The sequence below is a fragment of the Squalius cephalus genome (assembly GCF_949319135.1).
Source record: "Squalius cephalus genome assembly, chromosome: 15".
NCBI classification, from domain to species: domain Eukaryota; kingdom Metazoa; phylum Chordata; class Actinopteri; order Cypriniformes; family Leuciscidae; genus Squalius; species Squalius cephalus.
In genome coordinates this window covers 21,292,371-21,305,182 of record NC_137136.1, presented here as the reverse complement: position 1 = coordinate 21,305,182, position 12,812 = coordinate 21,292,371, and the positions used below count along the sequence as shown (strand labels likewise).

At 36.7% G+C, this 12,812-nt stretch overlaps 1 protein-coding gene across 1 annotated transcript in view; it reads left to right on the top strand.

Annotated features, from left to right (window-relative positions):
* The first annotated feature begins 591 nt into the window (after positions 1 to 591).
* Positions 592 to 12,812, top strand: part of sntb1 (syntrophin, basic 1) — a 31,488-nt gene continuing 19,267 nt past the window's right edge. Inside the window, exons 1-2 of the mRNA XM_079895475.1 lie at positions 592 to 1,277; positions 12,079 to 12,295. Coding sequence (XP_079751601.1) covers positions 773 to 1,277; positions 12,079 to 12,295 — 722 coding nt within the window. The 5' untranslated portion in view covers positions 592 to 772. The remainder of the gene's footprint in view (positions 1,278 to 12,078; positions 12,296 to 12,812) is intronic.

Below are 12,812 nucleotides of genomic sequence, written 5' to 3'. Positions count from 1 at the left end.
TACACATATATCCGTATTGTCACCTTTGTTGGAGATAATAATCACAAATAACTTTTTCCATTACGTACATTTAAAGACAACATCAACGAAGATGCAAAAACAACTTTCAGTTTCATTCAAAACAATGTCTGCAATTAGTGTGAATCACACCAGCGGAAATCAATGTTCCATAAGGCGTAATTATGGATGGTTATATGTTAGTCCTTCTTTTTAAATAAAAGTACTTCATTGTGTTTAGAGTTTCAATATTTCAACCACAAAAGTGTGATTACAAGTGGCTGCGTGTTCACGAGGTAAATAAACGCTCGTGAACAGGTAATCGCAGGAACACTTTTCGTTAGACGGAACGTCACCTAGAACATTTCCCACAGCTATACAATCCTTTAAAAAATCCCTTGAAAGACATCGTATGAATCCCAAACTGCCAATTTCAAACATGAATAACACAAATAACCGATGAAATAGCCGATTGAACGAATTAACTGGCCGTCTTTCATTAGAGGAGGAAGTGTTAAACACATTTTAGGTAAAACATGTAGACAGTACTTCGATGAATCACACAGACGTCAATCCAAACATTTCCTGACAGCTAGAGAGTTAAGCATGGCTTCACAGGACATCTCAGACATTTGCTCCACCCAAAGAGGATATGCTTGCGGAGCCTATAGAGGGGCTGAAACTATTCAACCTGAATCACAACTTTTTCCCTGGTCGGGGGTAAAGTCCTGTGCGTGTCTATGAAATCACATGGCATTTTAAGAATGCTTCAAAGATGGCGGTTTGTGGCAACAGAGTGCAGAAAAGTGCATGTTTGGAAGTGCTAGTACGGGAGCGATGGCACGCGGTGCTGGCGAGTTTAAGCGACGAGTCCCTGACGCTCAGCTGCGAGGATCCCGCGACAGACACCAGCGTTAACCTCAACGGCATCACCACCAACGGCTCCTACGACCAGCCGGACCCCACGAACAGTCCCAAAGCCGGAGTATGGACTCCTTTTACGGACTCACAAGTTCCCGAAGCGATTGCGAACCGTAAAAGATGTGTCAAAGTTATCAAACAGGAGGTCGGTGGATTAGGGATAAGCATCAAAGGCGGGAAGGAGAACAAGATGCCTATTCTTATTAGTAAGATATTCAAGGGTCTGGCTGCGGATCAGACTCAAGCGCTCTATGTGGGGGACGCGATACTGTCCGTGAACGGGATCAATCTGCGGGACGCCACGCACGACGAGGCGGTGCAGGTGCTGAAGAAAGCGGGCAGAGAAGTAATGCTGGAAGGTAAGTACAGGACTGGTGAAACGCTGGAAACCCTTTCAGTGGGGCTGGAGGTATCAGTTGTGAGGGACCTGTTAATTGAGAAATGAAGCATTGACAACACAACACTGTATACAATGTTTATTGTTGCATTATGGTTCTGTAAGAAGAACCTAAACATCCATGGAACATTTAAGGTTATTTTTAGTAGAAAAAGGTTCTTTGGATTGTTCTTCACACTTAGAAAAAAAAAAAAAAAAAAAGTTCACTGAAAGGGGAACTTAAAATTGTTCATCTATGGCACTGTAAACCAGTCTAAGCTGGTCTGTGCACAATTCCTCTCCAAAACCAGCTCACATGATGCTTGCCTGGTTAAAAAAAAAAAAAAAATAGCCTATATATATATATATTATCGCTCAGCAAGTTGCCCAGCTAAACCAAACCATCTCAGACACCATAGACCAGCTATGACCATCAGGTCAGGCTGTGTGTGTTTTTTAAGCAGGACTACATTAGGGTACCGCAAACACGTCCTTCGCTTACACATGTAGAAGGTCCCCAGACAGCAACATAGTGTCGGCCCAGATCCAGGCCACATCTGGTACATGTGGACACTATGTTGCTGTCTGGGTTATTGACAGCAGTGATGGACATGTTTGCTGTACGTTGAGGATGAAAGCACCCTTGAGAGTGACAAAGCTATGAAATTCCCCCTGACTGCGTCATAAAAGCATAGCACAGATTTCAGAGGGACATTCATAACTTTCATTCTGCTCTGTCATGTTGATGATTTTCACAATACAGCTGAGCGTCATAGGAAATCTGGTTAGATATACGTGAGCAACAGCAGCTAGACTGAAAATACCTGGTACATGACATACAGTGTACCGTTTCAAACCATGTGCAAAATATGCAACCATGTGCAAAATACGCATTTTGCACATGGCATTTAATTCCTATTGTAGGCAGGGAAATGTATCTCTCTCTCTTTTTTAAAAAAAAATCTAATTTATCTCTTGATTGCATTTAACAAAACATTTATTGTTATTGAGATCAAAATAAAGGAGAATTTACAGTAAGTGCACCAATTCAGGCAAATGTATTGTATTTATCCTGTAAAAGATGCCATTGTAAGAATGCATCCTGTTGCAATCCGTATGCTGTATTTGTGACGTGTACGTCTTAAAAACCCGGTCACAGTATATTGTACTGGGGGAATGTATGCAAATACACTATCAGTCATAATAGCTGTTCTCTGCTAGACTGCTACACAAGACTTTAACCCCATACCAGCACTGTACTGTATTTTTTTATGATATTCAAGGATTTTCCTGTACACTGACCTGAGGGTCAGATTAGTCACTTTCTGTAAATCAGTTAAACAGGGCAATCAGCCATGGAGAAGAATGTTTTGATTTCTGCGTTTTCCCTGTTGAATCACCATAAAAGTTTGACAGGCTTATGGAAGTAAAATAATGCCAAATGTTTTTGAAAGAAAAAAGCCTCTTGAATTGCACTACTTGAAAAAAATAGGCATTGCATTAACCATGCTTTCATTTTAATGCATTGTAGTTTTAGGGCTTGCATTTTTATGGGCTGAAATTCAACATGGTTGAATATTTAAGCTGTGCATATTTCAATTCAAAACATTTCAAACACATTTTCATTATTAAAAGTGAAATAATCCATATTTACCTTTCATATTTCACTTCCAAAATATTCAAACTGTTTAAAAATATTGCTCAATTGCTGTAAATGAGTTTTTATGAATGAATGGCTTGCTCTAACTGTTGCTCTGGTCTTCGTCAACAACACGCGCTTTTGCACCCCCTGCTGGTGAGGTGGACTAACAGCAGATGGAGAGTATGCTCGGTAATCTACTGCTTTTCCTACAGTTCCTGGATGTCAACGTTGAATTTACTGTCGAATTTGAACCACAGAATTTGTGGAAGCGAATTTGCAAAGCGAAATAAAATGGACCGAAAATTGCCTGTTGAATGTTATAGGTTGTATTTTTAAACAGTTTGAATATTTTGGAAGTGAAATATGAAAAGTGAATATGGATTATGGATTTTTTAATAATGAAAATGTGTTTGAAATGTTTTGAATTGAAATATTCACAGCTTAAATATTCAACCATACTGAATTTCAGCCCATAACAATGCAAGCCCTAAAAATACAATGCATTAAAATGCAAGCATGGTTAATGCAATAGGCTACATATTTTTTTCAAGTAGTGCAATTCAACAGGTTTTTTTGTTTCAAAAACATTTGGCATTATTTTACTTCCATACAGGCTTGTATGACAGAAAGTAACTATGCCAGATTACTTTGGAAATTAAACATTTAAATTTGTTTCTTTCAAGCTGATTCATGCAACTGATACCAAGATTACACATCTATATTTGGCCAGGCTTGTTCAGTGACTTTGCAGCTCCCCACCTGATGTCTGTGACTAAGTGAACACAGATGTGCTAAAAAAATGTAGTCATTTTCTCATTCTTCAGAATTGATCTGCCTTTGGCGTCATGTCAGACTGAGGTTTAGTCAATGATGGGCAGATATTGGTATCCAAGTTTGTAGCAGGATAAAATAATATTGGAAATTCTGTCATCATTTACTCTCCCTCATATTATTCCAGTATTATATGACTTTGTGTCCTCCATGGAAGTTTAGCAGAGTATTGATTGACGCTACCTTTTCCAAACCGAACTCATGAGAAAACGTAGCCTAACTATTTTATGAATTGGTGATTTCGTATGAATTCATAAATGTACGCTTTTAGAAAAAACTAAGCTTAAAGGTCCACTCCTAAACTAACCCTCAGTAGGCCGTAAGCAAATTGTATGGAAATTTACAAATGAGATATTATGAATTTATACAAATTCGCCAAAGTGTTTTGCTGGCTTTTTCTCATAGGGTGATAGTGAATAGTGACCAGGGAATGTGAAATATAGCACATCAAGTCGTGTAATGCTGGGTTTGATGTTAATGAAATGAAAGGGATAGTTTACTTCTGTCATCATTTACTCACCCTCAAGTTGTTCTAAACTTGTCACCATCTAGGTAACATCTTTAGTATTTTAGAAAGAAAGAACAACAGGAGGGTGCATAAATGATAATTCCATTTTAATTATATTCCATTAAAGCTTTAACATATCTGAAGACTAAATTTAAATTAAAAACAGGTTTTTTTTTTTTTTTTAAAGCAGAAAAGGAGAATTTGGTGAGGAGCACTCATGTTATCATCAGTACACTTTAAAAGTGATGAAACATTTCACTAGTTAGATTCATTGCAAATCTTCAAACAGAAATTCTGATTTAAAACAGAACTTCCAACTAGTGTTACCATATTCGTAGGTCAATTAAGTACAGTAGTTTAGAAAAAAATCCAATATATCATCCAGTTGTCCATAAAGCTCACTATTTGCACAAGCGAGTGAGTTTTGCATGTCAAATCAAAGCCCATGATTCCTTTGTCCTGTCCTTGGGATTTGGCTTCTTTGAATAATTAAATTTGATGTTTCTTGCCAGAAATATTTGCACATCCTTTTACTCTTACAGATGTACTACACCAAAGTTGTATTTTACTTTGTCACCACTCTATCAATCAACACCGTAGTCTTTTAACATATTCCCCGATGCCCTTCTTTGTCTATAGGCTATATATTCTTGAGAAACACATTTGTCATGGGGGACAAGTCAATGTCTTTGGCAAAATTACAGAGCTAGTCATATTGAAGTCAAGGTCTCTGGATGATACAAAAAAATAAAGTCTCAAGGCATTTGACAAGTTGATAGCTACCTGTCTGCACAAAAATTCTCTAGTTATGACTCAAGTAAAAATTATTATTATTATTATTTTTTTTTTAATCACTATGCATCCAAACTTCATGCCTCAAATGAGCAATTTGCCAAGTGAACTCAAAAAAGGGCCTTTTTTCTTCCTCTTTGAACAAAGCATCTAATTTTTTAAAACCTATACATGTCCTCATGGAAATGTGTGTTCAGAACATTGTACTGAAAATAACGGCAGAGAAATAATTGTACTGTAGGCCTGTAGAATGTTTTGAAGAAAAAACTGAATTTAGCATCTGTATTCTTCGATATGCTTTAAACTAGAATCACTGTTCTCTAAAAACACCCAATTACAGTCGTAAGCAAAGACTCGCTGTTGAAGCCTTGACAAAGAAATAGGGAAAATGAAACACTCTGGAAGTCAAAGCACATTCTCGATATTACTAGTGCAAAGTGTGACAGCATGACTCTGCAAACGGTTTTAGTAATCTTAACTAAGATAGATGCATAAGCCAAAGGTACGAATAAATCACTCCTGGAATGTGCCACATGCTTTCTGTTCTTTCTCATTCACTCACTTATTCAGAATTGTAAATAAATGATAAAGTGAGAGAGAATGAGACGGGGATTGGAATGAGGGCTAGTCTATTACAGAGGGAGGGAAACGTGTAGTGAAGACCACTCTCACAAGTCACATGACCTCATCCTCAAAGCATGCAGTAGACACTGGGAGCAGGGACAACACATCTGCGGTACATGCAAGCTCAGTCGTTCTGTCGTTTAATTCAGTATACTTGTTGCCCAGTTAGTTAATGGTTAAGGGAAATGCAAGTTCTAATCATCCACAGCAATATCATTTCCTTGATCCAACCTGATGTTTGTAATGCAACTTGGCCAGTTCTTTCAATTCCCAACATTCCCTTCAACAAAGGTCAGGAGACAAAGGAATGTATATTCTCCAATAAAGTAAACTCCACATGGTAAACTATAGATATTTGAACAGCAGCCACGAGACTAGAATAACTGGTTTCATGTAACATTGATCTCATGTTTTAAATGCACAAACCACCTGGAGCAGAAGACATTTAGGTTTAATACTGGTATTCGAGCCCAGCTGTTCTCTTCTGAACAACCAACTTGTTATGTGATCATGTTATGCAATATTACTAATTGCAATGATTTTTCAGGCGATGTAAATTAACCAACATCGCCAGTTTCAGTGATTCAATTCAAACCTCTTGATTCACGGAAATCTGATTTTGTTCACAAAGTCTCCATGTATTTTTTTTTTAATATATGTAGTGAATATTGCTGTTTATTTGTATGTTGTTGGGTATTTGTATAGAATATCATTTAAAAATTAAATGACTTGGGCTTAATGGTTAGGCTATAGTGGTTGAAACCCTTTTATTACTGACATGCTGTTCAAAAAAATATAAAAATATCTTACTGTTTTGGTTAAGTTTTATTGTTAATGATAAGAAATGTTTCTTAAAGTCAACATGAAATCAAAATGGACAAATATTTTCTTTTTTTTATGGACTATTGCAGTATTTATTATAAAAGATGTATCCGTGCACATCATTATTATTTTTAATTCATGTGCCCTCATAATCGTTAATCAAGATAACTTCCCCTCCCTCTTGTTGTTCTCTTCTCTTCTCTTCTCTTCTCTTCTCTTCTCTTCTCTTCTCTTCTCTTCTCTTCTCTTCTCTTCTCTTCTCTTCTCTTCTCTTCTCTTCTCTTCTCTTCTCTTCTCTTCTCTTCTCTTCTCTGATTGAATGATTTCTGAAGGATCATATGACACTGAAAACTGCAGTAATGGATGCTGAAAATTCAGCCTTGCCCTCACAAAAATAAATTACATTTTTAAAATGTATTAAAATAGAAAACATTTATTTTAAATGATAATAATATTTCACAATATTACTGTATTTGTGATCAAATGAATGCAGCCTTGGTGAGCATAAGAGACTTCTTTCAAAAAACATTAGTTCAGCCAAAAATGAAATTTCTGTCATCATTTACTCACCCTCATGTCGCCCCATATGACCCGTAAGAAATTTGTTTATCTTCGGATATTTTTAATGAAGATATTTTTAATGACATCTGATATCTAGACAGCTATGCAACTACCACTTGAGTGCTTCAAAAATGTGTGATTTGATGAATGTTTATTCATCAAAGTGGTAGTTACGTGGACTGTCAATGGAGGGACAGAAATCTCTCAGATTTCATCAAAAAGTTGATAATTTGTGTTCCGAAGATGAACAAAAGTTTTACGGGTTTGAAACGACATGAGGGTGAGAAAATTATGACAGAACTAACCCTTTCAGAAATCTTTTTGGCATCACCCTGACAGCAAAATTATTCATGCTTCATCCACAGTGGCGTAACTGCATTTACGAGGTTTTGAAAGTGAGTAAGTGAATAGATACTCATTTGAATTTCTGGACAGATTTTTGATATTTCAGTGGTGCTGTGGTCATGAAACTGATGTTCCTATTTAAATTCTTATTGTTGGTGCTCTCAGCTGATGCACATTTAACATTCTCTTTTGAGTGCACATCATAATGAGAGCAATTAACGTCCACTCCCAAGTGTGAATGTTCCAGAAAAATGGATCTGTCATGGACTGTTTTTCAATAAAACAGAGATTAAATAGCGCATGTTGAAGGCAGTCAACCATAAACACTTCACCATTTCTCATTGCTAATTTTCATAATTTACATTTTGCTTGGAAGCCTATTGCTCAACAGCATTAGGAAATCATTTTTAACACTTTTTTTTAATTTTTTTAATGTGGGGTCAAAAGTAACCCAATTTGGGTTGTTTTGCAACCCACTTATGGGTCAAATATGAACAAACACAGCCATGGGTTATTCTAGCATGTTGGTTTGTTCATTTAACTCAGCATAATGGGTTGATTTATGGTAGTTCATTTGTACAGTAATACTACCTTATTTTTACCTCGTACATGGGTTAATATTTTAACCTTCCAGTAAAATTTTGTCAAATACACTACACAACCACGTGTTTCCAGGATACATATTTTATTTGGGATTAATTTGGTTCTAAATACAGAATTTTAGAAATAATAATTGAATGTAGGCTAACATTTTAATTCAAGTGCAATTCTCTGTTATCCATTTCCAATGAAAAAGCTCAAATTTAAGTTTTGGACTTGAATTTTCATTTCGGTGCGTCCCTATTAAAAAGTACCATAGTAATAACCACAATACATAAACACAAACCAACACATACTCACCTGTGAAAGGTTATCCCATTTCTTTGAGAATTAAACTCTTCTTCGAGAGTTTGCGTAAGTTGGAATTTGGCTATTAACATGTCACATTTTAATTATAGTCTGCTGAAGTGAACGAAATGACTTGGAAAAAAGATTTGTTTATTTTGCTGAAGGAGACTCAAAGATCCGAGTCAGTAAAAAAATGACCCGAACTTCCCATCGCTAACTGAGAGTGACGATACGCTGATCGTTCCAAGATGACGCCCGCGCCGACATGTCTGGAGCAGTCGAATGAGGCATCTACGTATACATATCTATGGGAGGGTGTGGAGGTGTGTATTGTTTCTACTATCAGTGAGATTGACCCAGCTACTAACCTGGCTGGGTAACACAAAAACTACCTAGCACAGGAAAAGATGACCCAACAGGCTCAAACCAGCGTTTGGATAGAAGAAGAAAAAACTTTTTTTTAAAGAAATTTTCAGAAAGTTATTTTTGTGATAAAACATCAAGGAGATTTGCATAACATCGTTTGCCTGCCACTGAAGTGACATGATTAAGTAAATAAGCAAAGATAAGATGAAGAGCTCTTTTCCAAAACGGGATAAACGCCATTTTTTAAAAAAATGAGTTTTTCATGTCATTTTGCTGTGTACTGAACCTATTTACTGCTCCATCAACGTTTCATGACAAATCGCTATATTTACTTATTTAAAATGTACTGCAAGATGCAGTTTCTTTCCAAAACGATATAAGCGCCAAACCTATTTTTAGCCTAAACGGGATATATCCTCTCAACCAATCAGAATTCGGTGAGCGTTCTACGCAATCCAAATAGGCGGCGATCTGAACAGAGGTTTGTTACTTTGTTTATGTTCATTCATTCATCAAAATGAGTGCTTTAAACTGTAGTAACACTTTTGATGGCCTTGATGAGCCAGTGAGACCTATACCTGGGGGTAGAAAACGCAGACTGGACAAAGAAAATCACAAAACACAACAAAAAAAGAAGATTCGTCACTCGGGTGGCGCGTTAATACCAACAGTGGGATGTCAACACAAAGCTGCCGCCAAAGATTTCTGTCAGGCCGAGAGGCTGTCGCCGGACGATCTGATCTGTAAGTTTCAACTATTTTTATGAAAAACAAAACAAGATTGACCAGGACCAGGCCATACTTCATCTCCTGGACATCACGCAAGTGACAAGGAAGCGTCCGAAAGTCCAGGACATTAACAAACAAAAAGACCGGAACGTATCTGTTAAGTAGGCAGTCTTTTGTGCAACAGACATCCGGAGAATGTGCCCGTTTGCAAGGCGACCTTCATAAAAGTGTTTGGTGAGTACAACTTTCGTTTCAGAATTGACTAGTATAATACTGTTTTGTAGGTTTCCCCCTCGCGATAAAGATATTTTCCTGTAAAGAAGCCTGCTAACGTGACATTAAAAGTACTGAATAGTTATAATAGCCTATGTGTTACTAAATGATTTGAATGTATTTTTAACATTGTTGTATTTAAGGACTGGTATTTGTATGTGTGTTATTTTTAAATTATTTGTTTTATGTGGTGGACAATATTAGAACGTCACTGGAAATATTTATTTTATTTTGACTATTTATTTTATTTGGCTTTTATTTATTTCATGCATTTGCACTTATTTAATTTATATTCATTTATACTATGAGTACCTGATTATATGTTGCATGTTCTCTTGTTTGTTTTTTAAAAGACAAACCATAATTTTCTTTCAAAAATTGATGGATTTATAGCGTTTTGAAAAATAAATAAATAAACTTTGAATTATCATCAACAATATTGTTGTTTGATTTAATAATCATTGTTCAACGTGTTCAGACTGAGCCAAAAAAAACATTTTAACAGGATAAATTGAATATTCACAAAATGTGTGGGTCTAGGTAAAAAATGTAATTTTCCTGAAAACTACTGAAATGGATTTATCCCGTTTTGGAAAAGAGCTCCTCTGTTTTAGCACAAAGTTATCCCTTTGCCTTTGTAGAACATAGCAAATCTTTTCATAAGTTTGTGTTTGTAGCTAGTCTCTTAGCTTGTCCTTGAGGATAAAGGACCACAGGAGCTTTTAGCCCTGTGAATAGAGTTCCACCTGCTGTGTGGTGGACTCTAAAGTTCTGAGTTGTAATGTTTTATGCAAGAGCTGACAGAAGAATCCTTGACCGTGAAGTACACAGTTACATGTGAGACTTTGGCAGTAGCATTCTGAACTTCTCACTTCTGTGCCTCCGCATTTAGATGGAGTTTATGGATTATGTAGGTAGTTATTTTGCTTTGTTTTGTTCTTAATCTTATCAGTCTGAAGTTGTAAAGACAGGGCTTTTTTGTTAGTTGTTTAGCCTTAGTGACACCAGCTTTGCAAGTTGTGTTTCCTGTTTTAACATGTAAACTAAAGGTCATGATAACGCATACTGAGTACAGTTGGAGGCAGATAGAAAATGTATGTTATTGTCTTCTCTTCACTTCTGTGTGTGTGTGTTACTTGAGCAATACCACACAATAGAGAAAGCTTCTTATCCCAAATTCAGAATACATTTTTAGACAAAACAGTGATTGGATGCATTCCAGACAATAAAATTTTTTCAAATACACAAACTCAATACTTGAAGTTTCCAACAAATGGTCAGAGAAAGGTACCAAAGGAGGTACAAACTAAATATTATATTTTGTTTTCTTTTCTATTTGTGTTATATGTGGTTTGCAATTTCTACTATATACTATAAAGCAATAATTTGTTTATGAGCTTTGCAACATTGACAGTTATTGAACTGAATTGAAACAACACTGAATAAATTGAGCTGAGTAATTACACTATTTTCTTTTTTAGAGCTGCTTTAAGGCCGGTGGTGTGAACGGGCTTTTACAACGGAAGTTTAGTTAGTTTCATAATTGATACATTTTACAACATTAACACTGTTTTTAGTCATTTAAAAAGTAATGGGACACTAAAGTGCACCCTGTTTTTGAAAAGTGTCTACTAGAAGAGTGAATTTTTTTGTTTTCTCGTCATAAATCATTCTGTTGATCTTTTATTACTTGGTCCTGCAGTTAGGGATTGTTTACTTGGCACACTGCAGCATATATGTGCAAAAGTTTTTGCAGAGAGAAGCATTTATGGAATATGCAACTGTATGTTGCCCTCAGGCATTCAGAATGACTGTGTTTTAACCAAATTGATGTCATGCCAAATAGCCAAACAGCCCATTTGTCTCTTTTATGGGTAATTGTGAAATGCCTCTATTATTGTGAAATAGCCCTGTGCTCACATGGTCAACTGCTTCCTGTAAAGATTAAGCTGTCATATGGAATGGGAATAATTGGCCCTCAGCGTGACATTCACCTGAGAAGCATGGCAGTTGTAATTCGGTTATCAGCACGTTCATGTGCAGATGCTTCAGCCTCAAGTTCATTGCCCTGTCATAAAGCCAGCAGCAATCGTCTAGAAATGCAATAGAATAGTATGCAAATATGCGGTGAGTTGATCTCCTCACTCAGGACAGCTGTGGGAGTGAAGTGGTTTGCGTAGGGGTTTCCTGCTTTCATTTCTGACTGGCTAAGGCCCAGTGCACACGTGATGGAAAATTAACTCGCAGAGCTGTTTTGTGTTGATTTTTTTAGGTATGTGCGTCTATCGATACTGTTTTGTTTTTTAGAAAAGAAGCTTAGAGAAAGAGAATGTGCGAACAGTTCACGGTAGTGAACTGTAATAATGTCACGACCCTCAACTGACCCATTTCTTTTTTGTTCTAGTGAAATACATGAGGGAAGCGACGCCATATGTGAAAAAAGGCTCACCGGTGTCTGAGATTGGCTGGGAAACCCCGCCTCCTGAGTCCCCTCGTCTCGGCAGTCCTCACTTCGATATCCCCAGCCCCCCCTCACTGTCCTTACAGGGCGACCGCAGATACATCCCCCTCAAAATGTGCTACATCACCCGCAGTATGACTGTCCCTGACCCAGAAAACAGGTACTGCTTCTAATGCATTCAATATATTGACCACAGGAAGTTTACAATCTCGAAGCATTACTTTATCAGAGGTCAAAGTCCAATAAATAAATGTTTAAAACATTACAGAATATTTTAATAAATATTATAGCAAATGGTTTCAAACTGAATTCAACATTGAGAAGTATGAATACTTTGGCGAAATAATTCATTTTGTATTTTCATGGGTGTAATGAAATGGAGTATAATAAAAGTAATGAAATAATTACCAATGAAATACTTTCTCATGAAAAATCGTTACTTCGATTTTACTTCCTGGAAAGTTGGCGCAAAATATCCATAATAAAATTTGCGCATCAAGACAGCACGTAGACAAAAAAGAAATGAACGGTGTCAATTTATCTTGCGTTTGGAGGTGGATGCCTGATGTTTGGGAATACAATCGTGTGCGACAGTTCTGGGAGGTCATTGTACCCAACCATTTTGATGACAAACTTTGATTTGGGCATTTCCTCAAATACGTTTTTTTTTTGCACGC